At 47.8% G+C, this 27,920-nt stretch overlaps 2 protein-coding genes across 5 annotated transcripts in view; one reads left to right on the top strand and one right to left on the bottom strand.

Annotated features, from left to right (window-relative positions):
• Window positions 1-16,376, top strand: part of EPN2 (epsin 2) — a 37,607-nt gene extending 21,231 nt beyond the window's left edge. For 2 of the 3 annotated variants that reach the window (XM_039731881.1, XM_039731882.1), the window contains exons 3-9: window positions 2,875-2,987; window positions 4,994-5,086; window positions 5,401-5,560; window positions 7,277-7,447; window positions 8,895-8,987; window positions 9,816-10,031; window positions 12,080-16,376. In XM_039731881.1, the coding sequence (XP_039587815.1) occupies window positions 2,875-2,987; window positions 4,994-5,086; window positions 5,401-5,560; window positions 7,277-7,447; window positions 8,895-8,987; window positions 9,816-10,031; window positions 12,080-12,399 (1,166 nt within the window). In that variant the 3' untranslated portion in view covers window positions 12,400-16,376. The remainder of the gene's footprint in view (window positions 1-2,874; window positions 2,988-4,993; window positions 5,087-5,400; window positions 5,561-7,276; window positions 7,448-8,894; window positions 8,988-9,815; window positions 10,032-12,079) is intronic. The other variant, XM_039731883.1, reaches the window with a different exon arrangement.
• A 5,112-nt stretch (window positions 16,377-21,488) lies between these two features.
• On the bottom strand, window positions 21,489-27,602 carry B9D1 (B9 domain containing 1). Of its 2 annotated transcripts, none has more exons than XM_039732594.1 (7): window positions 27,532-27,602; window positions 26,704-26,772; window positions 26,460-26,571; window positions 26,296-26,392; window positions 25,762-25,824; window positions 23,627-23,694; window positions 21,489-23,533 (listed from the first exon to the last, which is right to left on the bottom strand). In XM_039732594.1, exons 1-7 carry the CDS (start codon window positions 27,586-27,588, stop codon window positions 23,193-23,195), a joined length of 807 nt encoding a protein of 268 aa, XP_039588528.1. In that variant the 5' UTR covers window positions 27,589-27,602; the 3' UTR covers window positions 21,489-23,192. The 2 variants fall into 2 exon arrangements, with proteins under 2 accessions (XP_039588528.1, XP_039588530.1); XM_039732596.1 differs by having other exon boundaries at window positions 23,316-23,553.
• Between the last annotated feature and the right edge of the window lie 318 nt (window positions 27,603-27,920).

Below are 27,920 nucleotides of genomic sequence, written 5' to 3'. Positions count from 1 at the left end.
GTGTGGAAAGGGGAGGAAGAGCCATGGAATTGAACCCATTTTGCATCATTTTAATTTTAATGTCACTGTGCCATCAGGCTCTTGGTGGTTGTGGAATGCAGTGATGGGAAAGCTGGGATGCAGGAAATGCAGGAAATGCAGGAAATGCCATTTCCCCCCACAGTTCAAAGCCCAGCAGAGCAGAAGGTTCCTCCCTGCTCCTGCTCCAGGTGCCATCTGTTCTCAGGTGACTCTGCTGGTGTCCCCTGTGTCCAGGCTCTGGTTTTAAACCACTTAGGACTCTTTCCTTCTCTAATCCCTGCTGCAAAACTGCTCTTCTCCACCTGCATCTCAGATCTGTTCATGGCCAGTTTGTACCATCAATTCTTGCCCCTTTATCTGAAATAATTTTTCTCTCTCTGGTATTTGCAAGCCTGAGGTGTTTAACAACCATAAACTGCTCCATCTTCTTCTGGCAAAGATAAATAGAAAACATTCTCTGGGCTCCAAAGGAAAGTGTTTCCACCTCCATCCTGGTTTAAAATCATCCATTTTGGATTAGAATGATTAGAATTAGTGCTAATTTATCACCTGTATTAGGTGAGTGGCTGGGAATTATCACATGCTTTAATCATCATATTTTAATATAATACATTGGAGAGCCTGGCAGTGACTGTTGGAGCAGTAAGTACTCATCAACCAGGCTAAATTTAATTATTTTATATGAGAAAGTGTGGAAGAGTAATAGAATTGAGCTATGAGTAGCATCTTAATTGAAGTGAGGTTGGCTTGAGAGCTTCAGCATCAGCACAAGGTGGAAGAATCATTGTGGGTGATTAATTAATTAATGTCTTTAGAAGCAGATGGGGTGGGAGGGCACCTCGGGGTGTGCTGGGAAGAAGGAAAGGTCATTCCTTGTTTATGGAGAGTCCCCTTCCTGCTGGCCTGCTGGACGAGAAAGTTCCACTTGTTTTGTGCTGTCATTTTGGCCTGAACCTTCAGGAGAGGCAGACAAGACTGGGAAAGGTTTGGAGGATTAAAGCAGTGATGAAAAAGTGGTTTTCAAACCCAATTTGGCAATCTCATTTTCACATACCCAGCTGACCTGGTAGGAAAAAACTTGATTTCTTTGAGCTTGACACGCTAGTTTGAAACATTCAATTAAATGTATTAAATGTCAATATCTATTTTGCCAAACTAATATTATTCCAGCCACTAAATACAAACTTCATTGCCAAAGTGAGGTAAAATTTCAGTGTGAACGATTTGGATGCTAAAGAATTGTCTGAGAGAGAGTGAGCACAAAATTGTTTAATCACTGTATAGTGCTAACCTGCTAGTGGTGTGGGATGGGAATTTCACATGCTCCTGGAGTGAAAACACCACTAAAAGATGGTTTGTGTGTTGAGAAATTGCATGTTTTACCTGTCAGGGTTGAAGAGGAGGGGAGGAGATACCCCCCAAAAAGCCCCCCACCAACCAACACCCCAACCCATTTACCAAAAAAATCCCCACCAACCCCAGAAACCAACCAACACCCCAACCCATTTACCAAACTCTTCCTTAGCAGAGAATGATCCTGGATTTGTGTAAATTTGGAGCCTGAATAGCTGGTTTGTTTATCTGCAAGCCTGCTCAGCAGTTCAGAATAGTTCTTTATCTTCCCATTAAGACTGTATTATTTTACAGAAAAGTGGGTGGTATCCAGTTTTACCCTGATATTGGCCCACTCCCAGCAGATCCTTGCTGACACTGGGAGATGGAAGAAATACTCACAAATGTTTCCTTCAACAATGAATTTTTAAGTCAGGAGCTCTGATACACTCCAGCATGAGCTGGGGGCACTTCTTAATATCACAACCCTATTAAAAACCTGGGATTTTCCAGGAACATTTATCCCTTCAGGCAGCAAGGCTGGCATGCAGAGCTAAGTGCTCACCCTTGGCAGAAGCTTCACTCTTCACCCCGAGGCAGCTCTGAGAGCAACCACGGGGTGTGGAAATTGAGTTCCCTGGGCTCTTGGGCTCCACTCTGGCTGGCTGTAGACCCTCGCCCACACGAGGCTTCACAGATGAAGATAAAAGATTGAGAAGCACTCTCCTCCATGTGGGAAACGTCCTTTATTCCGTGGCACACATCAGGAGGACAAACCCATGGGAGAAAAGAGGACATTCCCTGGTGGCAGGGAGCTTTTATAGCCCAGGATGGGGACAGAGAGAGATGCACAGGCAGTGGGACACCGGTGAGGAGTGGTGACCCAGGGGACAGACCTCCAGGTGAGGGAAAGACAAAGTGATGGGAGAAAGGGGTAACAAAGCACCCGATCCAGCATCAACTGCAAAACCATTGCGTGCAAATTGCCAGTCCCGCAGTGCAAGAGAGCTGAGCTGCACCATGGCAGGGCTGCAGGAGCTGCACCGCGGCAGGGCTGCAGGAGCTGCACCGCGGCAGGGCTGCAGGAGCTGCACCATGACAGGGCTGCAGGAGCTGCACCATGACAGGGCTGCAGGAGCTGCACCATGACAGGGCTGCAGGAGCTGCACCATGACAGGGGCTGCAGGAGCTGCACCAGGGCAGGGCTGCAGGAGCTGCACCAGGGCAGGGCTGCAGGAGCTGCACCAGGGCAGGGCTGCAGGAGCTGCACCATGGCAGGGCTGCAGGAGCTGCACCACGGCCCAGCTGCAGGAGCTGCACCATGACAGGGCTGCAGGCGCTGCACCATGACAGGGCTGCACCATGACAGGGCTGCAGGAGCTGCACCATGACAGGGCTGCAGGAGCTGCACCATGGCAGGGCTGCAGGAGCTGCACCAGGACAGGGCTGCAGGAGCTGCACCAGGACAGGGCTGCAGGCGCTGCCCCTGCCCTGGCTCAGCCCTGCCTTTGTCTCCCACAGCCACGTCCCCGCGGGTGTCCTCGGAGCTGGAGCAGGCGCGGCCCCAGACCAGCGGCGAGGAGGAGCTGCAGCTGCAGCTGGCGCTGGCCATGAGCCGGGAGGTGGCGGAGCAGGTCGGTGCCCGTGCAGGTTTGCCAAATGCCCGTGCTGGAGGGTGCATTGCAACCTGGTGTGGATGGTTGGATTGGATTTTATTTTATTTTATTTTATTTTATTTTATTTTATTTTATTTTATTTTATTTTATTTTATTTTATTTTATTATTTTTATTTTTATTTCATTTTAATTTTATTTTTATTTTTATTTTTTATTTTTTATTTTTTATTTAATTTTATTTTTATTTTATTTTAATTTTTTATTATTTGTATTTTTATTTTATTTATTTTACTCTATTTTATTTTATTCATTTATATTTATGTCTATATCTATACCTATATATATATTTATATTCTTTTCTTATTTTATTTTAATTTTATTTTTATTTTATTTTAATTTTTTTATTATTTTTATTCTATTTATTTTACTCTATTTTATTGTATTCATTTGTATTTATATCTATACCTATACCTATATCTATATTTATATCCTTTTGTCTTATTTTATTTTAATTTTATTTTTATTTTATTTTATCTTACTTTATCCTGATTTCTTTTTTTTGTTTTATTTTTATTTTAATATTTTATTTTATTTTATTTTACTTTCTCTTATTTTTTCTTAATTTATTTTTCATTTTATTTTATTTTATCTTATTTCATTTAATTTTATCTCATTTCATTTAATTTTATCTCATTTATTTTATCTTATTTCATTTAATTTCATGTATTTTATTTAATCTTATTTTATTTCATTTTATTTCATTTCTTTTATTTTATCTTATTTCATTTTATTTCATTTATTTTACCTTATTTTATTATTTTATTTCTGGCAGCTTGGCTTTGCTCCAGGTAGAACCTTGTGTGTGGGTTTTTTTTTTATTATTATTATTATTCTTTAAATCTCTTTTTAAAGTAACTTCAGCCTCCGAGCTGTTGAGACTAGTGGAAGACGACAGCCACTTTGAGAGAAGACTTTGTGTGGGAGGATGTTAATCATCACATCACTGGAGATGTTTTCAGCTAGGAGGGGCTGCAGGCATGACTGCTGCTGAAATCTTCATTAATTCAGGGAGTTGTGATTGCAGTGCAGTTTGGAACAGTCTGCTCATTGGTGGCAGTTCCTGCAACAGGGGGGTGACCTGACACAAAGTACCAGAATATATCAAAATATCAGAATATATCAAAAAAGGTGTAAAGGAATTGACTCCTGATCTGTCACCTGGGTTATGCTGCTGTGCTGATCCTTAGGAGCTTCCTTCTGAATTTGGAGTAAATTTGGATAAACGACTGCATTTTCATACATAACAAAGTCAGATCTCAGCTCTGAGTGAAAATTCACGTCAGCCGTGCTGAGTGCCTGGAATATTTTAGAGATTCCTGTAACAATTTAGTTTACAGCTCTGTGTTAAGCACGAGTGCTTGGAAGGGGAAACTGTCACCCAGTAAACTCGATCATTATTGAGCAATAAAGGGAACTAAAATATAAATCAGAATCTAAACATTTGAAATAGCTTCAGAAATGCCAAGCTGGGGGATCAGTCAGCTTCTGAGAGACGTGGTGCAAGCAGAGGTGTTTAAAGGAGTTGATGTGGCATAAACATTGCAGTTACAGGTGTTTAAACCTCCACATTATACCTGGAGTTGGCAAGACTTGATTCCCTTGGTGGATCTTGCACCAGCGTGGAGGGGAGTGAACAAATCAAGGGAAATTTCAGTTGAGTTCCCTACAACCCTCAGTGCTGATCTGAATGCTGAAAAACCACGATGCCACTTTAAAAACAGCTCGTTCACTTGAAGTTCTGTGCTGTTCCTAAATTAATTTTGGAAAGAATAAAACACCACCAGGGTAAATCCTGACCAAGCCTGTGAGCACAGCAGGGTTGGGGTGCTCCTGAGGCAGGAATCCCAGGAAAACTCCTTTCCTTGTTTGTGCTTGTGGGAATTGCAGCCCTGTGGAGCCCTGCAGGGAGCAGCAGCTCCGAGCAGCCCCGTGCTTTATATCACCAGTGTTGGTTTCCTTTGCAGGAGGAGCGCCTCAGACGCGGGGACGATCTGAGATTACAGATGGCTCTGGAGGAGAGTCGCAGAGACACAATTAAAATTCCCAAAAAGAAGGAGGTAGTGCCTTCGCCTAAGAAATTCCCGGTTACGCTGCCAAAAGCTGAAATACAGTAACACAAACTTAGCTTAATACTGAGCTCTTTTATGCTTTTGGGTTTGCTTTGTCGTGTAGCTTAAAGCTTCTTCCATGTGGGTTAAATTTGGAACTAGTCAATGCAGGCGTGTAAAAGGAAAAATAATAATAATAATAATAATAATAATAATAATAATAATAATAATAATAATAATAATAATTGCTTCTTCACTCTCACGGGTTTGGACTTCAGCCTGGCAAGGCTCTTGAGTAAAGCTCAGTTTCTTCCTGCCCTCAGCACACCACCCTGTTGGACCTGATGGATGCCCTGCCCTCCTCGGCACCAGCCCCCCCCAAAAGCGAGCCCTGGGGACCTCCTGCTGCTGCTGCCAACCCCACGGATCCCTGGGGAGGATCCTCGGCTGCAGCCCCTGCCTCCGACCCCTGGCAATCATTTGGTGAGAGCAAACTGCCAGGAGCACTGGGATTTCAAAGGTTTTGCTTTTTAACCTTGAGCATTTCAGCGTTCCTCACTGTTGTACTCGTGTGTGAGTCCATTTTCATTCATTTCACTAAATTCCTCATTTCCAAGCACACACCAATGCCAGTTGCATTTTTAAAGCATTTTTTCTGTGTGTGCGACTGCCAGGTCATCATTCCTAGTGTCACCTGCTTTGTTTTGGTGATAGGAACTGAGAAAAAGCCCAGATTTTGGGCCCTGAGGCCATTCAGTTCCTTTTTCCATGGCTAAAAGCAACCAAAATCCACTTTCCTCAAATCTCCAGGCTGATGTGTCACCCTCTGACAGGATTTTCCTTGTACCAGTTCCAGCTGTAGCATCTCCTCAGTGCTTCCCAGCTTTCTTTCACCACAGCACAATCCCTGCTTCCAGCCTGCTGGATTCTCCCAGGAACAGTCTCAAGTTTATGAATTTGCTGGTAAAAAAATGACTCATGAATCTGCATTTCCCAAATCCTGCCAGTGCTGTGGTGTTGCAGTGGAGCTGATGGAAGCACTGGGAAGGGATTTTCCTGAGTTTTCTCATTTTGAATGCTCCTTTTAGGGAAGGAAGGACATTTTGGGAAGCTGCTGGTGATGGGAAATGCTGTCATTAGTGTGGCACTGCTCCTAGCTCAGCACTGGGGGCAGATAAAGGAAATGGGAGTACTGGTGTGGGAATAGTGGGGCTTCCTTGGAGAGTTTTGGCATTTCCTGCTCCGGAGCTGTAGCGACCACGTGGCTGCTGATGGAACAAAACCCAAAATTCCAGCTGGAATTTGTGCCACTGTGTGCAGCATTCCTGATTTACAGGAAAATTAGGATGCCAGGGGAGTTGAATGGAGTTTTAAAAGCTAAAATAAATTTCAGTTGTAATTTGAGACCTGCAGGATATTGAAGGTAAGAGCTGTTGCATGTGGGTGATTCTGTCCTGCTCTCTTGGGTTATAAAATCCTCATTTGGGAATGAAACCTTTGGTGATGGAATTTGTAGGAATGAAGAGTTGTCAGCATCTTCCAGGAAAAATGAGAACCTTGAAATACAGGCATTGGGTTAAAAATAATAAAGGGGTATCAGTGGGCAGCTTAGATGTGTGTCAGGAGTGCTTAGAAATGGGAATAAAAAAGCACAGCTGGCTCAGGGGAGCTGATTATATTTTTATAAAACAGCAGTGTGGTTAAAAGAGTTGGAAATGAAGTTTCCAGCATTCCCTCTGAATCTTACAGACTCCTTTGTCCAAGGGTTAATATTGTGTATCTCACACCTTTTACCTTTGGGCTTTTTATAAACTCTCTTTCCCCTGAGTTCATAAATAGACCCTGTGATTTAGGTCACCTCCAGCCAGGGATTGTCACTTTTGGTGCCAATGTCAGCAACAAAGGCACGTTTATTTTCTTGTTGGAACTGCAGGTATTTGTTTCCAGGTTCAAAGAGGGGAATTGTTTATTCCTCTGCCTTGCCCAGAATTTCCTGGTGCTGTTGTTGGTCACAGTGTGACAAATGCTGGGAGTGGCTGGTGCTGAGCTGCTGCTCCTATTAATGCTCGGTGTTAATTGGGAGGAAAGGCTCCTGGGAGGGGTCAGTCCCCAGGGAAAGGCTCCTGGAGGGGTCAGTCTCCAAGGAAAGCTTTCCAAAGGGAAGCTGCTGACTTCTCTTCCTGCTGCTTCTTCTTGCAGGTGCCAAACCAGCTGCTTCTGTTGACCCTTGGGCAGCACCAGCAGGATCCACAGCTCAGCCTCTGGCCAAAAATGTGGACCCTTGGGCTCCTGCTCAGCCATCTTCTACTGCAGCAAAATCTTCTGATCCTTGGGGATCAGCACCTGCAAACAAACCTCTCTCTACTTCTGGTGAGCAATATTCTCATCCCATATCCATCTTATTTGAGTAATGAGGAGAAGTCCAAATGGTTTTCTTGCATTGTGTGGTTCAGAGAAGCTGGACAATTGGCAGAATTGGTCTTCAAAATAAAAGGGACCTGTAATAACCAGCGGGAAGAAGAAACTTAAATGTAATTATTCAGACTTACAGCTCTGATTTCGAGGTGCTGCTTTGTGCTCTGTCCCTTCCAAGTCTCCTCCTGGTATTTGTGGCTCCCTGCTGAGCACTTGGGACTGCTGCTGCTCTTGGGTTTTAGCTTTAATTAGACAAGGACTTAATTTCTGGCAAGGAATGATACTCTAATTTCACCTTTCCTCGTGATAAATAGCTCTGCAGATGGATGTCTCTGCAGATGTAGATTGACAGCTTGAGCAGCTCGGAGGAGACTTTTAGAGGTGCAAATGAAGGTTTGTTCCTTCAGACTGAGGGTGTGAAACCCTCCCTGAGCTCTGGTAAAGACGCAGAATGTGCTGCTGTAATTGTCTCTTCATGCTCTGTAGCTAATACAACCTTGATGAGTTTAATACCTGGCATTTTCATATTGGCACCGTGGCTGAAAGCATCCAAAATGCATTTTCTGTTTGTCATTCATCCCTGTACACAACAGACAAAGGAATCTGAGTGCCGCAAAAACTTCTCTAAGCAGCTTTTCCTGGGCAAAGGGCAATAACTGGAGCATTGTGAAATGAGCCTCGAGCTGTGGTGGCTCTTTGTTCTTGATAAATATTGGTTTTATATTCAATTTTCACCTTCTCTTGGGGTTTGTCATCTTGTGCTCTTCTTGCTTGAAATGTCCTGAAGGTGGCTAAGGTAAACTGAGAAAACATTTCAGCTAATTAAAATTAAAGCTGTTCAGGAGTGTGCTTGCTGATCACTTAGGTGTTTTTGTGCTCCAGTCTGAGGTAAGAGTGTGTCCACATTGGGAATGGTGATGTTCCATTGATTGCAAGCTCTGGGTGAGTGCTGGTGCTTCAGCTAACGGGGCTTTGCCATCTCCACACCTCTGCTCTGGCATTCCTCCTCCTTTCCACTTGGGAAGCAGAAATGAAATCATCACTGGTGGTGTTTCCCTTGATTAACACCTGACAGTAGAGGCTGTAAATCCATTTCTGTCCTCTCCTTCCACAGCAAGATCTGCTTGTCTCTAATGCAGACACCCAATCAACCAAACCCCAGCGTGCTCAGGTGTGCCCTACACTGATCCAAAAGCAAATTTAGTTGTTCTGATTTAGTTGTTCCATGCTTCAGAAAGGACAATTCCTTGACATTCTCCTCCCAGCTGAGAGTTAGGAGCACTCCCAGCCTGTGGTGGCTTCTTGGGAACAGGAATGGGTCAGGAATTGCTTCCAGGAGGATCAGCTGTGTGATGCAACCCAAGATGTGTTAATGACAGGGCTGTCTTGTTGTTTTGAACAGGAAGTACATCTTTTGACCTCTTCAGTAATTTGAATGGTACAGTTAAAGATGATTTTTCTGAATTTGACACACTTCGAACTTCCAAAAAGCCAGGTACGAATCAAGTTCTTAGCATGTGGACAGGTTGGGTGAGAGTCACGGCAACAAATGTCTCTGTTCTTAAATTTTACTGAACAAAAAAAGCAGTTTTCACAAAGGGAAGGAAGTGATGATGCAGCAGTAAAAGCTCCTTGTTCCCATTTTGGCCTGTGCATGAACTCGTGGGGAATGGGCCTTTTGTAATCCATGGAATTGCACCGTGTGACCTTTTGCTGCATTGACCCAGAAATTTGTTGGACTTCCTAATTTCCAGTGTCCAGCATGTTTGGAGCAGGGCTTATGCTCAGAGACTCAACCAGAACCACGCTGACTGAATTTCTCAAATGTGTGAATTCCATAGGAAGATGAGAAAATACCTTCTGTGAATACTCTTAATTTATTTTTTTCTGTGGTCAATGGTCAGTAAATCAAAATTGCCAGACCCTGTCAGTGCTCTCAGGGTGGTTGTGCCTGGAGCACAGCTGGGCTTTTTGAGGCTCAGCCCTGGGTGGAATCCAGCTAGGAAGGGACAGCAGTGTGTAGGGCCAGGGCACGAGCCAAGGCTTTGGAGTTTCTGTTCCTTGCAGCCTGTGAGTCCCACCTGGAGCAGCAAAGCTGTGGGAATTCCACCAGTAGAGCACTGCAACTCTGACTGTAGCTTCCTCATGCTCTGCTAAAGGACATTGACCTGCTTGCATGCTGAGAGGGTGTAACAGCCTGGAACACTGAGCCTTGACTAACACAACTTAGCATAAAGCATCTCTGCTTTCACACCCCTCAGGCTTCTCTCTGCCAGCTCTGTGATTAACCAGCAGTTCTGTTTGTCCCTTTGTGTTCTTGCAGCTGAATCAGGTTCCACTCTGCCCTCTCAGCACAGTGGTACCACGAGTCCTGATCTCTTTGAGTCCCAGCACTCGAGTGGGACATCAGGCAAGCAGAGCACGGCCCGCAAAACCCCGGAGTCCTTCCTGGGCCCCAACGCTGCCCTGGTGAACCTGGATTCCCTGGTGTCCAAGCCACCACAACCTGTTACTTCTCTGAACCCATTCTTGGCACCAGGTTGGTTTCTGCACAGTCATTCACGTTTCTGTTGGAGCTTTCCCTTCCTGCAGGGAAGCCCTGCACAGCTCGGTGCTGGTGGGGTTAAACATGGGTGATCTGGGCTTGGTTTTGTTGGTTACTTCAGCCAGCAGATCATGAGCAAGAGCAGGAGGATGTCAGGGAGGTGTCCTGGGCTCCCCCAGCACAGTGACAGTCCCTGAAAACACAAAGTCTCTGCTCTTGGTGTGCAGCTGAACTTCAATCCAGCAGTTCCCCTCACTCAGAATTATCTGTGTTAGAAGGTTTGGGGTTGTTAAAAATGGCTGAATTCAGCTGGATTTTATCAAAACAGGTAAGATTGCCTTGGGAAGGTATAACAGATAAGAGTTTCCTGTGGAAGGAGGTTGGAGTTGCCATTTTCCTGGAGCTGCAGCAGGCACAGGAGATCTCTGACTGCAGCCAGAGGTCCCAGAAGGCAAATTCTGCAGGGTAATTCAGTGAGCTGCTGGTTAGTCTGTCTGAGGCTGCCACAGAGAGCCAGTTTTGATCTGAAAACACATTCTACGTGTATCTTGGAAAAAAAAAAATTGGCTGTTGCAGTTCTCCTGCAAGCTGGGCCTGTTAGAAGTGAGCCCTTGCTTGGAGCAGACTGAAATGGTGACACCAAACATGTGGCAGATGTGTTTTTTAAAAGCTGAATTTGCACTGACGTTTTCCTGTGTTGTTCTTAGGGTGAAACTTGGAAATGCTCTTTCAGTATTTATTTTCATCACTCTTCCAGTAGAAGAAAAAGTCAATTTATTAAAATCCCTGAGTAGGAAAAAGCAGTGAGTGATTCTGAGCAGCCTTGGCAGTGAGCAGGGAGAGAGAGGAAATCTGTGGATCTGCCCTTCCCGGGTACTACAAAAAGTTTGTGAGGGGTCACTGGGCCATCCAAATAATCCTGGGCTTGTACACTAAAAGGAATTTGCAGGGCTGGCAGCAGTCCAGGGAACCTCAGAGGCTGGGAAAGTTGTGCTCTGCTTTTTCGAGCACCGCTGTAATTCGGAAACAAGTTGTTTACTTTGGGAATTCTTGTCCCAGCTCGGTGCCAGGAACACGAAAATGGAGGTGGCTGCTGGGAGCTTGGAGCAAGCACACAAATCACAGAGTCCCAGGATGGCTTGGAAGGGACCTTAAAAACCATCCCTGCCATGGCAGGGACACTTCCCACTGTCCCAGGTGGCTCCAAGCCCTGCCCAGCCTGGCCTTGGGCACTGCCAGGGATCCAGGGGCAGCCACAGCTTCTCTGGGAATGTGTGCCAGGGCCTGCCCACCTTCACAGGGAAGGATTTCTTCCCAGTATCTGATGTGAACTCACTCTCTGCAGTAAAGGAGCACAGAGAGTCTGCTAGCAGCATATAAACATTAAATCAGTGATGTGGATGTCGTGGTTAGGGCTTTTGCAGGGAGCCAAATTTGGAACCTGTGACTGCAGCCGGGGCTGTTGGAGCTGGGAGCTGTTGGTCAGTGAAGGGATGCTGGAGGCACTGGGAACACACTGTGCTCTGCTGGGGATCAGGTGCTCCAGGGGGTGTTTTGGGCATGGGGATGCACACAGGGAGTGTTCTTTGCCAGGAGAGATGAGTGCAGCCCCTGGTGCTGGTGGCAGTGCCTTGTAGCTATGATATCTTAAGAAAAATCCTCTGCTAGGATTTTTCCTGTCCTGAGGAGCTGAGAGCCTCAGGAAAGAAATGTAAACAATAACTGTGTGCTGCTGTGGAGTGCCACAGGTGCATCTTCCATTGGTCCATGTGGATTGTTTTCAGTCAGTGACCAATCACAGCCCCCTGTGCCAAGGCTGTGAGCAGTCACAGGATTTTGTTATTGATTCCTATTCGATTCTTGTCTTTGTAGCCTTCTGATCTTCTTCTCTCTCTGTTCTTTAGTACAGTTTTAATGTAGTATTTTAATATAATAGATAACATAATAAACCAACCTTCTGATGAAAATGGAGTCAAACCTCGTGACCTCACAGCAGGGTCGTCAAGACAAGAGTGCCTCACTGTCCCTTCTCTGCCCCGCAGGCGCCGCTACGGCAGCGACTCCAGTCAACCCCTTCCAGGTGAACCAGCCTCAGCCTCTGACCCTGAACCAGATGAGAGCCAGTCCCGTGATGGGCAGCAGCCCCTCGTTCAGCGCCGTGCCCCCGATGAGCATGGAGCCAATACCTCTGTCTTCCATGGCCCCCGTGCCCGTGGGCATGGCGCCGCTGCCGGCCATGGGCACCATCAGGATGGGCCAGGGGCTGAGCATTGCAGGATCAATGCCCCAAGCTCTGCACAGTACAGCAATGCCGCCAGCAGCCTCCCAGGCTGCAAATACAACTAACCCTTTCCTCCTATAAAGACCCAATTAAAGGAACTTTTCTTTTCTTAGTGTTTCCAGGCTGAAGTCTTTCCAGCGAAACGCACGTGGCCTGTGTGGACTGAACGGTGTGTGAGAGACTTGGAAGTAGATTTGCAGTTTACAGTTATGATCTTTGAAGAGTTGTCTCTACTTACCAGTTAATCTAAATCTAGTCTTTGCTACAGATGGTACCTTACTTTGGCTTGTTGAGCATCATGTGAAATGTTCAGACTTTTCACCAAAGTTAGATTCTGCCCATTTTTGTTACTTTGTTAATCATTTCAAACACACTTTCTAGGGAGGAGAACCTGCCACCGGAAAACTCCCTTGGCTATTTTGTAGATGTCAGATCATGTGCTGGATTCCTGAAGTTACTCTTGCCCTGCATCTGTCACTTCCTCTGCCCGTAAGATAGACCTGAGATTGCGAGTGCTAGTGAATGTTTTGCACATAACTCCACACAGTTCTAGACTGTTGGTTCACCCATAGTCCTTACTCTTAGAAGAGACCGACCCGGAGGGCCCAGGGGGGCTTGGTTTTTATGCATTAAACATTGCAAACTCGCACTGCTTTGGTATCTCTGAGGTGTGACTGACAACAGCAAGCTTGTCTCGAAAGGCAAAGAACACAAAACCCCAGACAAAACACCCAAGACCATGCTCGAGTTGTGCTGTCGTGTGCAGTGTTGAATTCCTACACTACTCTAAGGACTCCTGGAACTCTCTGTGAGTGGCTGCACTCGTGCTGAGTGAGTGTCCTGCTCTGTGCTTGTCCAGTACCAGCTTCGTTTGGAAGTTTTTTCATGTGTATTTTGTTTTTATTTGACTTACAATGTGAGTTGAAAGAAAAAAAAAAGGAAAAAAACAAAGAAAAGCAAAAAAAAACAACAAAAAAAAGGAGATACAGTGGGACAACTTTGAATTCAGTTTCACCGGGGCAAGCTTTAAAACTAATTCAGGCTTAACCTTGCTATATGCAGTTACTCTTGTATACTTTTGCACATATTTTGTTTAGTACAGTTTCATATTTTGAGTTTGCAGAGTTACCTAATAGTCCTTTTTTTGCTAATTTTTATAATGTGGTTCTTATTTAACTGTCTGGTTTTGATAGATTTATCAAGTCTGGCTGAAAAATTAAGATATTGGCAAATGTCATTTTTATGGTTTTAATGCCCTCTTATTTATGGTTTTCGCTCTTTGTTTCTGTAAAGAGAGTTTAAAAGGGAAGATTAACACTAAAATATTTACTTTTAAATGAAGTATTCATAATGCAAATCAAAAACAAATCCTCGTGACTAATTATTTTTAGATTAATTGAATTTGAGCATAACATGATTTAAGACTACATTAAAAAGAAAAAACACTAAAGTCGCCTTTCCCTTGGTTTGTTCCCATTTCCCAATCCCCAGCCTGGACAGACTTTTAGCCTTGATGAAGATCCCAAGAGAGGCTCTTTGGTTTTATTTTCCTTGTCAAACTTGTGGAGCTGTTCAAAATCCTGATGTACAACCAGAACTTGTTTGGTTTTATGCACTGATTTTTCCTGCTGGAAGGTGCACTCCGTTGGATGACTGCAGCTGAGTTATCCCTTTAAAATGAATTTTCATGCCTGGACTCCTCACCACGCTCAGGGGTTCTGCTGGAGCTCCAGCCTCTCCCAAAAATCCACGGAAAAGGAATTTTCCTGCCTGCAGGGCACCTCTGAACGGACTTGGTGGCCTTTCCTTAATTTAAGAGGTGGGGGAAAAACCAGAATTTGCCAGAGTTGTGTTGAGGTGGAACAATTCCCTGTGGGGCTGGAGAGGGGCTGGATCCCATGGAGGGAGAGGATGCCATGGAGGGAGAGGATCCCATGGAGGGAGAGGATCCCATGGAGGGAGAGGATCCCATGGAGGGAGAGGATCCCATGGAGGGAGCGGATGCCATGGAGGGAGAGGATTGGATCCCATGGAGGGACTGGGATCCACTCCTGGTGGGAAGGGGAGGCTGCAGGATGATCAGATTTAGGGACCCAGCCCCAGACTGGAGCTGTGCAGGTCAGGGTAGTTCTGGTAGAGGGTGGAATGCTCAGTTTGTGGATGTTCCTGTGCAGATCTGGGATCCTCTGGAACTGGCAAGGAGCATTCCCAATCCTTGTTTTTATAGAGGATTGCTGTCCACACCCAGCCTGTCTTCAAAAACAAAAGCAAACCCCATTCATGTTGCCTTGCAGAGCAAAGAAAAAGGATTTTTTTGTGTTGTTGTTGAAGCTATTGAGAAGTGTAGAGCAGGAAGGGTGTGATTCTTGTGCACTTGCAGAAAGTGCTTTTTTCCAGCTGGTCTGTGACAAGATTCCTCCTGGCTTGTTTTCCAGTTGGATTTGAGCAGCTCTGGAATCAAGGTCACTCGGGGTTTGTCCCTCTGTCCCCTGAACTGCAGGGATGGGGCACTGTCTGTCCAGCCAAGAGTCCTGGCCACGTCCTGGGGAACTTTTCAGAGGCAAGATGAGGTTGATAAGAAATATTGAAAGTGCTGAAATAATCTGCAGTCGGAGCTGTCACTGTAAATTTGCTCTGGGAGGGAGCCCTGGCTTAATGAAGCTGTTGAATGGCAAATCGTTGCTTTTCCTCCAAGTCACTGCCCCAGAACTTTACCCCTTTTATATGAAATAAACACATTTATGGCACAACAAAAACCCCAAGGAAGCTCCCTGAGGAACCACAGCCCAAATTCTGGGGCTGGAAATATTTAGGCTGAGACTAACCAGGCTCAGATCCTGGCCTGGCACAGGGTTTGTGGCAGGAGCTGAGTTTAGGAGGAGAAAATGTTGGTTTGGGAAATGTTCCTGGGCTGGGCTGTGTCCCCAGGAGTGACACAGGGGGGTCACTGTCCTGGCAGGGGGTGCTGAATGGTCCAGCTCATTTTGTGATGATTTTCCTGCTCTCCAGGATAATCTTCCCTCCCTCCTGGCCCTCCCACATTTCTGGGGGATATTTGTGTGCCCTGTCACATCCCCTCTGCCCCATTTCTCCATTTTCCCCTCTTCTCCTTCTTTTTCTCACTTTGCAAATATTCAAAGTGCTTTTTTTTTTTCTTTTTTTTATTTTTAAAACCTTAGAATCCCCAAATAGCCTTACTGGTCAAATTGACCAAAGAGAAAAGTGTTAAATATCTTATTAAAAAAAAGGAAAAAAAAAAGTTAACACACACACACTCCTTGGCATAATTTGCCCCTAAATAAGCTCAGTTATTTATTCAGTTTCATGCTCTGGAGGGGCAGGGAAGGGAAGCCCTGCTGGGTTGTGGTGTTTGCAGGTTTTGGGAAGTCCCATAGCCAAGACTGCTCTTGTTCCCCTTGTGCCCCTTTGCTGCTCCAGCTCCAGGTGTGCTCTGTGCCTGAATGTTGCACAGGTGGGGAGAAAGAGGAGATTTCCTTTCCCAGCAGAATCTCTCAACTCTTCCTCTCCAAGTGTTCCAATATTTCCCCAACTGCTCATAACCCCGGGAGCCAGCTGCTTTTTCTGGATTTGTGCTGACTATTGCCATTATTTACTGTATAAATAATTTATCATTTGTACTATTGTATCATAATGTCTGTATCTTTGTGTCATTTTTTTTTCTCCCCCCCCCCAGCAGTGTCACAGATGTGATATTTAAACGATGCCATCAGAACAGTGGAAAGACGAGGGGTTTGGAGGTGACTGGTCAGAATTAAAATTGTATTGCTTCTATTCCAGCTGTGTTGCTTTGTCCAGGCTTCTGCGTGCTGTTTGTCCTCCCATCCCCAGCCAGGCCCTGCTGGGTGGTTTGCAGGATGCTGAAGGGTTTGGGGTGAGCTGCTGGAAGGTTTGTGGCAGGAGGATTGAGGGATGCTGTGGATTCCTTGGACTTTTCCCAGGAATGAGGCTGGGAGAGAGGAGGGTTTGTGTGGCTCCCTGAAATCAGGCTCAGCTGAGACCTTACTGACTCAATAAAAACGGAGATTTGTTGTGTTGCAGGTGCCGGGATTCCTTCTTTGAACCACTGGAACAGCCCCGTGGAGGCAGCAGGGCCTCTCTGGAGGCTCTGGATTTGTGTCCAGGCAGGAATCTGGGGAAGGTGCCAGTGGAAGGAGGGTTGGGGAGCTGGGACAGGACCTGGGAGTTCTCACTTCCCACTTTTGTAGCTCAGCCTCTGCTCGGTGGCACGGATCACATGGCAGAGCCTCTGCTTCCAGCCTGGAAGAGATCCAGGCCTCTAATCCCGGCTGCTTTAATTGAAGGGCACTTCATTAGCAGGCACCAGCAGGAGCTGCCTCTCCAGAGCCCCTCCAGCTTCCCTGCTTCGTTTGCTGCCAATCAGGCTGATCACTAATCAATGATCACTAATTAATGCTGGAGATGTGACGGTGGGAAAGGCGGTTTTGGGGAGAAAAGTCTCTGCTTTGGGGGTGCTGGGGGAAGCTGCTGCCCCTGTAAGGCTCCAGCATCCCTGGAGGAGCTGGGGCTGCCCCTGGATCCCTGGAGGTGCCCAGGGCTGGGCAGGGCTTGGAGCAGCCTGGGATGGTGGGAGGTGTTGGGGTTGGAATGGGCTTTAAGGTCCCTCCCAACCCAAACCACTCTGGGACTCCGACTCTACTCCTGCCTCTTGGAATTGCACCTTTTCAGCTAAATCTGCTCACTGTGTGGAAGGTGTGGGAATGGCTCAGGCTGGAAGCTGTGGGCACCCTGATCTCTTCCAGAGGAGCTGGATTCTGGTGGATTCTAGTGGATTTTGCTGGGTTCTGATGAGTTCTGGTGGGTTCTGGTGGATTCTGGTGCATTCTGCTGGGTTCTGGTGGCTGTGTGAACCAGGGCAGCCTGAGCTGCCCCAGCCCGTGGTGAGCAGAGCTGTGCCTGTGGTTGAGCTTTCTGCTGACCTCGCAGAGCTGCTCCCCCATCCCACATTTCCTTTTCCTCTTCCTCTCCAGAGGAGTGAGGAGGATTTGCCCGCTCTGCAGAGGAAGAGACTCTGGATAAGGATTTATCTTTTGGCTTCCCCTCGCCCACGCCAAAGATTTTGCTGAGGTTTGTGTTGCCTCTGGGCTGAGGGTGCAGCTCTGCCCCTTCTGCTGCTTTTCATGGAACTGTGGGGAAGGGGCTGGGCCCACCTCGAGCTCTGGCTTTGGCACTCTGGCACACCCTGCAAGCTGCATTTCAGGGAACCAGCAGGATTTGTGAACCCCTCACGTTCAAAGCTCCCATATTTTTCAAGTTACCTTGAAAAGTCACCTTTTCCCCATGAATGAGCTGGATTTCCTAAGGACTGCTGTTTGTTTGGGAGTCTGGGATTGGGAATGGTGCGGAGCCAGTGTGGATGTGGTGGTGGCAGTTCTGCCCTGCTGTTGGTGGATTGGAGCCTGTGATTGTTGAAGCTGAGCCGTGGGAAGTTCCCCTTGGTGCCAGGGAGGTTCACTGGCAGGGTCTGGTGATCCACAGGGAACTGGGAGGAGGTAAATGAGGAATGTGGGGATACCCTGGGGGGCACAGCACATCCTGGGGCTGTGCAGGGGGAGCCAGGAGCTCTGCCAGACCTGGACTGAGCTGTGGGACCCTCACGGTTTTGGGAAATATCCCCCTGAGAGATTAAATAAAATCCCACCCCCTGCCATGGGCAGGAACATCTTCCACTGTCCCAGGTTGTTCCAAGCCCCATCCAAGCTGGCCTTGGGCACTGCCAGGGATCCAGGGGCAGCCACAGCTTCTCTGGGCACCCTGTGCCAGGGCCTCACCCTCACGGAGGAATTTATTCCCAATATCCCATCTAACCCTGCCCTGTGGCAGTGGGAAGCCATTCCCTGTGTCCTGTCCCTCCAGGCTCTTGTCCAAAGCCTTCCAGGATCCCCTGTGTCCTCTCAGCCCAGCTCTCATCGCTCTGCCTGAGCTGCTCTTGGCACTTGTGGAGCAAACACCTTCCCATGTCAGGTGAAGGAAAATCGATGACAGCTCCAACCAGCCGGATAACGCCAGAGCAAAGGTGGAGTTTGTTTTCCCAGCTCCCTGCCTGCTGCTTCCCAACAGGAAACCTCGCTGGGACACGGCTGCTGCCAGCTCTGCAGCTCCATCCCTTCGAGACCTCCCGGGCAGGAATGGCATCCTGGGTCCTGCCCTGTGTGACCACTGGAGCTGCTGGAGGCTGGGGGATGTTCTGGAGCAGAGCCAGGGGGATGTTCTGGAGCAGAGACACGGGATTTCCCTGTGGAGATGAGCTGTGATAACCCCCGGGTGAATCCACCCCTCCTGTGGGATCAGCACCCGTGGCTGGGCTGGCCGGGCTGCAGGAGAGGATGGAGGTGAGGATCCTCCACAGGACCCTGACCCAGCGTGGGCTGATCCCACCCATCCATCCTGATCCCACCCATCAATCCCCAACCTTCCTGATCCATCCATCCATCCCAAACCTTCCTGATCCACCCATCCATCCCCAAACCTGCCAATCCCACCCATCCATCCTGAAACCTTCCCAATCCCACCCATCCATCAATCCCCAACCCTCCCAATCCCACCCATCCATCCTGATCCCACCCCTCCATCCCAAACCTTCCTGATCCACCCATCCATCCCCAAACCTGCCAATCCCACCCATCCATCCTGAAACCTTCCCAATCCCACCCATCCATCAATCCCCAACCCTCCCAATCCCACCCATCCATCCATCCCCAGCCCTCCCAATCCCACCCATCCACCCTGATCCCACCCATCCATCTCCAACTTTTCTGATCCATCCATCCACCCTGAACCCTCCCAATCCCACCCATCCACCCTGAACCCTTCTAATCCCACCTATGCACCTCGATCCCACCCATCCATCCCAAACTTGCCCAATCCCACCCATACATCCCCAACCTTCTAAATCCCACCCATCCACCCTGAACCCTCCAATCCCACCCATCCACTCTGATCCCACCCATCCATCCCAAACTTGCCCAATCCCACCCATCCATCCCTCCCAATCCCACCCATCCACCCTGATCCCACCCATCCATCCCAAACCTTCCCAATCCCACCCATCCATCCCCGACCCTCCTGGAATTCTCCACAGCGCCGTGGCTGAACCACCTCCAGTAATGCCTGCCATAGAAAATCATCAGACATTTTTGTGTCCTTCCCCTAGAACGTGTGAAAATCAGGTCTGTGTTCTTCCTAAAGGACTTTTTGTGGCCATGGAATGAAACCCATGGATTTTCCAAGCTGCAGGGAGCCAGCTCTGCTGTGCTGCAGCAGCCCTGGAGTCCGTGGGCTGCCTGGGGTTGTGTTGGGTGATGGTGGAGGAGGTTTTTTTTTCTGCTTTTTTAATATCTTCATCAGCAAGTCTGGCACTAAATGGAGTGATGATATTCTCTGAGGTGAATTTGGGTACTTAAATATCCTGGCCTGAATAGGGAGCCAAAAATAGACACCTTCAGCAGTTCCGTGTGTCTGCTGCTCTGAAGGACGAGGCTGGATCCCTCCGATCCTGCTGGGAATGCAGCTTGTGTTGTTCCCTCCTTCCCTCCCCGGGGCCTGGCCCTGCTTTCCCTGCCCCAAGGATGGGTTCTGAGGGATCTGTGCTGCCCTGTGCCCCCCAGCCCCAGTGGGGCTGCACTGGAGGCCACTGGCAGCTCTGCAGCCAGGTGGGAGCTGCAGCTTTGGGAGTTTTTGCCTCCAAAAGTGGAGGTGGCTCCTGGGTTTGCAAATATCCACGAGTGTCTCAGAACTGGGGTTTGAGCTCCTCCACGTTTTCCTCCTCAGCTGATGGAAAAATCCCTCAGGGATCCCCTCTGCACCCCGAGGGTGGATGTTGAGAGGGGACAGGGTGGGATTGGGGTGGCCTTTGTCCAGCTCTGCTGGGCTCCTGCCGGGGGTTGTGTGGCCTGGAATTCTGGCCTGGAAACATCCCAGACTGGAGCTGGTGCTGCTCGGGTGTGCCTGGAGCCTGGGCTGGCTGCTGGGGTCCTCAGTGCCCTCACAGGGGCTCAGCTCTGAGGGACACCCTGCAGATGTCCTGGCTGGGTTCTCCAGGGCCACCAGCCCACCCAGGTGCTGCCAGCCCCGGGTGGGGGTCCCTGCTGTTCCCTGGTCTGGGTGACCCCAGGAATGGGGAATGCTCCACGCTGTGGGTGCCAGCCTGGCTGTGCCACTGCTCCCACCCAGCTGTCCTGTGACCCCCCAGGTCCAGGGCCTTTATCCCCCCCAAATCTCCAGTGGCACAAACACTACAAACCTGTCAGGAATGGGAGCTAAACCACCAATTTTCCTCAAATGTGGCTGCTCTCTGCTTGAACGTTTGACTTTTTTCCTATTCTTTTTTTTTCCTTTGGAGCATTTCAGAGATCTCCTGCTCCCAACCTGACCCTGCTGCTGGGGAGAAGCTGCTGTCAGCTTGAATCCAGCTCATTTTCAGGTGGAGATCATTCCCAGCTGCCACAGAGCTGGTGGTGCAAAGCAGCCTGGCAGCCTCGTGGGATGCTCAGCTCCCTGCTCAGCCCCGGGAGGGGTTTGCCCCCTGCTCTGGGGACAAGGGGCAGTGCCAGGGCAGCCAGCACGGAGCGACTTCCACGGAGGAACGGGAAAAGCTCGGAATCCTTCATTCAGCCTCGGTGTTAATTGTCATTAATGACTTCCAGCGCTTTCCTGAAGGTTGGGAGCAGCCACGAGAGGGCAGGAGCTGCTGCTGCTGTTGGGTAGGAAAGGCGGTAAATCCCAATTCCTAAGGATTGCCCGAACGATTCTCCTTTTTCTGGAGGGTTTGATCCCCAAGCTGCTGCTCAGTCCCCGTCCTTGGCTGTTTCCCTCCCTGGGGAGCAGCAGGAAAGCTCCCCTGGAGTGAATCCAAAGCTTCTCCAGGCCAGGGGAGCTGCAGAGACCCCAACATGTCCCAGGCTCCCTGGTTTGTGGTGGCCTTGGAGCCCCTCCTGTGTCAGGACTCCTTCTCCAGGAAATTTTTCCCTGCCCATCTGGAATTCAGAGGATAATGAGCAATTTCAGCGTCTGGGAGAGATCTCAGGGCAAGGAAGTAGAGCGCCAGCTGAGAGACTCGTGCTGCTCTTGTGGGGTTGGGAATTTCAGTGCAGGTTTGAAGAGAAGGGAGAATGATTAACCAGGAAAGGAGCAGGGTGTTCCAGAGAGGAAATCACCATGAGCCCTGCTGCTGGGTTTTACTGGGATTTGGCTGTTCCTAAAGCACTGCTTCTTCAGGATTTAACTTTCATGAACAATGAGGGATCCTAAATCCCTTCCTTGTCACTGCTCCCTGCTCACGGTGTCGTGTCCATCTTTACTCACAGGCTGTCCCCAGGTGCAAACACTGTCACACCTGAGGAGCAAAGATTCCAACCAGGAAATGGTGAAAGCAGCAGCAAGGGCATCTCTGGGAGAAGTTTCTGAGGGGCATCAGTGGCATTGGGCTTGGGAAACTCCAAGCATCAGCCCCTGAGGGAAACACTCACAGGAAACCTAAGGAAACTTGCCCAAGCCTTGAGGAGAGAAAGCGAAGCTCTAAGATGTGCTCAAGCCATTGAGCAGCCCCAAAACCACCCCAAAATCCAACTAAACCCAGAGAAAATAGGCAAAACCCCTAAAAATGCAGGCAGCAGTGGGATCTGCTCAGAGAGCAGCTTAAATACCTCAAGGTTCTTTAATCCTGTTTTCTGGAGTTTAGGATTTTTGCTGCTCACTGGTTTTAACCTCCCTTCCCCTCAGCTGTCAGGGGGCAGCTGGCTCAGGTCTGGTTGGTCCCACTGGGGTGAAACACCCCAGAGTTCCTTTGGAACAGGAGGAATTCAGGGCTTTGGAGCACCGGGGTGAGGAGCTGGCTGAGAATAAACGCCAGGTTTGGGCTGTGCCAGGTTCCTGTGCCAGCTTTGCTGCAGTTGGAATGTGGGCAGGACTGTGCTCCAGGGGAAATCGGGTCCTAGGAGCAGCAGGAGGTGCAGGGTTTGCCTCCCAAGCCTTTCAAACACAGATATTTATCCTGCTTCCCAAACTGCTGAAAAGGAAACAAAATTCCTCGAGTCTCCTCTGAGCCAACAGGAAATGCTTCTGGATTTGGATTCCAACGTGACTCAGGTCAGAGATTAAAAATGACCAAAACAACTGCACTGGAAGTGTGGAGTCAACAAAAACAAGGCAGGAGATGAAAAATGATCCCTAAAAACGTTTGGAAAAAATATTTCTATGTCATATAAAAGGTGCTGCTGCTCCCAGCAACGTCCCAGTGACCACTTTGTGTTCTCAGAAATGAAATTTATCCCATCCCACTGTGGATCAGAGCAATCTCTGCCCGGGTGTTTTGTTGAGCTGTGTCCTGGAGGATTTCTGGTTCATCCCTGGGTGTTTTTCCTGGGATTTCTACACTTGGAGGTCTTGGTAGTTCCCTTTTAGGGAGATGGTGTTGTTCTCCTGGGATTTGCAGTCAAACACAAGAGGTTACATGCCCAAAATTAAATAGGAAAATGACTCAGCAATTAGTCACTGCATTGAAACACTTCTTTTTCTCTTCTACCTTTAAGTCCAGCAGAGCTCAGATGATTTAGGGCTTAAAAACATCCTGGCACAAACAAAGAAACCCCTTTAGCAGCAGAAAGACAAATGAATCTATTGATACAACAGAGTTTATTCAGCCTAAAAGAGCTCAGAGGGGGATGCATTTCACAGGACCAATTTTGGAAGGTGCAACAATATCAATTCCTCATTTGCAACAGAAAAAAAAAATCACTAAAGAGAAACTGGGTTTGCAAACTTTTAACTGCAGGGAAACTGCTACAGCTGGAAACTTTCTGTGTCATTAATTCTATAAAAAAGTGTACAAAAGGCAGCTATAAAAATATTTTGTTACTCTGAGAGAGTGCAACGCCTAAAAACATTGAGTAAAATATGATAATCATCAATAAAACACTGAATATTAGCAGTACCATCAATTTCCCCAGCACTTCAGCCCTGTGAGAGGACGAGCCTTGCTCCTGAGCCCCGGGTGCTGCTGTTGGGGTGCCTGAGCTGCCCCGGGTGCTGCTGTTGGGGTGCCTGAGCTGCCCCGGGTGCTGCTGTTGGGGTGCCCGAGCTGCCCCGGGGCTCAGCAGCCGTGCGGCCCCTGGCCCACGTCGTAGCCCAGCCTGTGCAGGTCCTTGGTGACCACGTTGAAGGAAAGGGTGACAAAGCCCTGCGAGCGCACCCTGGTCACTGCGGGGGTCGTTAATGAATGGAGTTAATTGAGGGTCAGTTAAAGGGTGGAAGAGGGGCTGCCTGGACTCACCTGCCCGTCCCTCGCCCTGCGCCACCACCTTGGGGTCCGTGAACTCCGGGCGCCGCCCCGTGAACCAGCTGGGAGGGGACACCAGGCAATGAGTGGGGACAAAACCAAAATACAAATTAACGAGTGGGGACAAAACCAAAATACAAATTCATGAGTGCAAAAGAATGGAGAAAAAATACAAAATACAAATTAATGAGTGGGGACAAAACCAAAATACAAATTAATGAGTGCAAAAGAATGGAGAGAAAATAAAAATACAAATTACTGAGTGCAAAAGAGTGGAGAAAAAAAAAACAAATTAATGAATAAAAAAGAATGGATAAAAAATTATAAAATACAAATTAATGAATGCAAAAGAATGGATAAAAAAAATAAAATACAAATTAATGTATGCAAAAGAGTGGAGAAAAAATAAAAATACAAATTAATGAATAAAAAAGAATGGATAAAAAATTATAAAATACAAATTAATGTATGCGAAAGAGTGGAGAAAAAATAAAATATAAATTAATGAATGCAAAAGAGTGGAGAAAAAATAAAAATACAAATTAATGAATACAAAAGAATGGATAAAAAAATATAAAATACAAATTAATGAATGTAAAAGAATGGAGAAAAAATATAAAATACAAATTAATGAGTGCAAAAGAATGGAGAAAAAATATAAAATAATGGACACAAAACAATGGATAAAAAATAAAAAATACAAATTAATGAGTGCAAAAGAGTGGAGGAAAAATATAAAATAATGGATACAAAACAATGGATAAAAAATATAAAATACAAATAAATGAAAATGCAAAATGGATACAAAACCACAAAACAATGGATACAAAATGCAAAACTGGATACAAAATAATGAATGCAAAACAATGGATACAAAATATAAAATAATGGATACAAAATACAAAACAAGGGATACAAAATACAAAACAAGGGATACAAAATACAAACTATTGCATTCAAAATACAAACCATTGAATATAAAATACAAAATTATTGAATTCAAAATGCAAATTAGTGAATCCAAGATAATGAATACAAAATACAAATTATTGAAATATAAATGAATGAATACAAAATACAAAACAATGAATACAAAATAAAAATGAATGGATACAAAATCAGAATACAAAAATCAAAGTAATGAATGTAAAATACAAAATTATGAATACAAAACCAAATTATTGAATACAAAATACAAAATAATGAATACAAAATACAAATTATTGAATTCAAAATACAAACTTGTGAATTCAAAATAGAAAATAATGAATTCAAAATAAAAAATAATGAATAAAACCCCAAAATAATGAATTGGGGGCTGAGATGATTGTCAGTGGGACTGCCAGGAGGGTTTTGCCCACAGTAATGAATACAAAATTATGTAAAATACAAAATTATGAATACAAAACCAAATTATTGAATACAAAATACAAAATAATGAATACAAAATACAAATTATTGAATTCAAAATACAAACTTGTGAATTCAAAATAGAAAATAATGAATTGAAAACACAAAATAATGAATAAAAACCCCAGAATAATGAACTGGGGGCTGAGATGATTGTCAGTGGGACTGCCAGGAGGGTTTTGAAGCCTGATTCTCTTCATTGATCTACTGCAATCAAAGGTAAGTTTTGCCTTAAGGAAAAAAATGCAACTGGTTTGATACAGATTTTGTTAAATCCAGGTTTTTTTCTGGGCTAGAAGAATCTTTCTGTGGCAGAGATATTGTTGAAAAATTCTTGATCACCCAGAGAACCACAGAGGCTTGGAGACCTTGAATTTCTTTTAAAAAATGGAGAATGGGAATTGTTTTTTCATGGGCTGTCCTTCCAAAACAGCCCCAAGGAGATTCAGGCAGTAATTTAGTGCAGTTAGCAGGTAATTAACATGTTTGTTATTTTATATATTGATACCATATATTCATATGTTTATTTATTGTATTAATGTAATTAACATTGCTGGTAATATGTTTAGGAAAGCTTTTTAAAAGACCCAAAATATGATTTTTACCTACAGAACACAAAGGGTGCAGAGCAGCCACACCTCTGCACCCCTGAGTGGCTGCAAAGGCTGAGGACAGGACAGAAATTGATCCCTTAATGAATTCAAGTCGTTAATTGTTACCTTGTGAGCTGCTGCAGCCTCGAGGTGGACTCAGGGACAAACATGGCAATGGTTCTTTTGTGCCTGAAACAAAGCAGAGCCCAGAAGCTCAGGGATGAAGGAATAAAAAGCAGGATTTTTGTATTTATGGAGGCACAGAATTCCTGACACATCAGGAACTTTCCTTCACACCTTTCCCACATCAGGAACTTTCCCTTCACACCTTTCCCACATCAGGAACTTTCCCTTCACACTTTTCCCTTTCACACTTTCCCTTCAAGAGGGTTTGTTGGCACAGGAACAACAGATCTTCCTCCCTTCCCAGTGGAGGGAATGAGAATTTATTGTGTGGGGAACTGAGCTTCACATCTGGGCTCCTTCCAGGCCAGTCTGGGCTTCCCAGGATTACCAAAACTAATTTAGTGATGAAAGAATCCTGCTAGAAAATCTCTGTGAACCGACAGGGCGCGGCGAGGAGATTTTGGGGAGCTTTTTTTGATGCAGCAACAGCAGAAGGAGTGGCCCAGGGTGGGTGGGAGCCCTGCAGGTGCTCACCTGCCGGGCACGAAGGGCAGGTGCACAGCTCCGTAGCCTCGGACCACGTCGTGCCCAAAGAAGTCAGGCCCGTAGACGCTGAGCACGATCTGCGGCCCTGCAGGGACAGACAGACAGGGCTCAGGGGGGCTCGGGCACCGCGGGCAGCCCCCCCCGGCACTCACAGCCGAACGGGTTGGTGCTCTTGAAGGTGATGTCGATGGGGAAGTTCCACACCAGCGTGGTGGGCGAGACGCTGCTCTTGGAGGTGATCTGCGAGATGCCCTCCTCCAGGCCCTGCGGGGAGCCGCGGCTGAGCGGGGGCTGCGCGGAGCCCGGGGAGGGGACAGGGGACACGGGGACACGGGGTGGGGACAGGGGGACACGGGGAGGGGACAGGGGGACACGGGGAGGGGACAGGGGCGGTACCGCCGTGGGGACCCAGTCCGGGCCGTAGACAAAGGAGAACTTGCAGTAGAGGTCATCGAATCCCGGGAACTGCGGGGGAGAGAGGGAGAGAGAGAGAGGGAGGGTTTACTGGGAGTTCACTGGGAATTCACTGGGAATTGCTGGGGGTGAGGATCTGCCCGAGTCAGGGTGCTGAGGGCAGAGAGACTGGGACAGACGGGATGGATCTGGGGGATGAGGCTGGGATGGGTTAAAAAGCTGAGGCTGGGATGGATTTTGGGGGGCTGAGGCTGGGATGGGTTTGGGAGGATGGCATGGCATGGGTTAAGGGGGATGAAGCCAAGCAGGGTTATGGGGGCGCTGAGGGTGTGCAGGGTCGGGTGGGATGAGGATGGTTTGAGGTTTGGGGATGAGGATGGTTTGAGGTTTGGGGATGAGGATGGTTTGAGGTTTAGGGTTGAGGCCGGCCAGGATCGGGCGGGCAGATCCTCATCCCGCGCGCGGGCGGACGCAGCACCGAGACCGAGACCGGGCCAGGGCGATCCCCCCACCCCTCCGCGCTGTCCCGCTGTGCCTCCCGCGGTGTCCCCGAGGGTTAGGGGGATGAAGCCAAGCAGGGTTATGGGGGCGCTGAGGGATGGTTTGAGGTTTGGGGATGAGGATGGTTTGAGGTTTGGGGATGAGGATGGTTTGAGGTTTAGGGTTGAGGCCGGCCAGGATCGGGCGGGCAGATCCTCATCCCGCGCGCGGGCGGACGCAGCACCGAGACCGAGACCGGGCCAGGGCGATCCCCCCACCCCTCCGCGCTGTCCCGCTGTGCCTCCCGCGGTGTCCCCGGCCCTCCCGCACCTCCCCGCTCTCGATCTCGCCGCTCACGGCCAGCAGGAACACGCTGGGCGCCGCCATGGCGGGCACGCCGGTTGCCGTGGCGACGGACGGGGCGGCGCAGCGGCCAAAGTTCCCCGGCGCCGCGCTTCGCTTCTCTTCGCGGGGCTCCCGATCCGCAAAATATCCCTAAAATCACCCAAAAAATCCCCACAAAACACGGCCACGCCACCTCTGGAACCCCCCGGCACCCCCGGCATGGGTGTCCCCGGGCGGATACTACCCGCTCCCCTCAGCCGCTGAGCCCGCCCGGCGCTGCCCCGTTATCCTCGCACCGCCACGTGTCCAGAACTTTATTTATTATTATTATTATTATTTAAGATCAGCCTAAAGCAACCCCAGCCGGGGATGCG

This window comes from Passer montanus, unplaced genomic scaffold (assembly GCF_014805655.1).
Source record: "Passer montanus isolate IOZ18808 unplaced genomic scaffold, ASM1480565v1 scaffold8, whole genome shotgun sequence".
NCBI classification, from domain to species: domain Eukaryota; kingdom Metazoa; phylum Chordata; class Aves; order Passeriformes; family Passeridae; genus Passer; species Passer montanus.
This window is presented reverse-complemented; position numbering and strand designations above follow the sequence as displayed.

What these genes read in the sequence shown, in the direction of transcription:
- B9D1 (XM_039732594.1), bottom strand. Translation starts at nt 27,588, where the DNA reads ATGGCGGCGCCCAGCGTGTTCCTGCTGGCCGTGAGCGGCGAGATCGAG. An exon ending in GCGAGATCGAGAGCGGGGAG is followed by an intron (nt 26,773 to 27,531) that starts GTGCGGGAGGGC and finishes TCTCCCCCGCAG; the next exon opens with TTCCCGGGATTCGATGACCT. An exon ending in AGGCTGCAGCAGCTCACAAG is followed by an intron (nt 23,695 to 25,761) that starts GTAACAATTAAC and finishes GTCCCCTCCCAG; the next exon opens with CTGGTTCACGGGGCGGCGCC.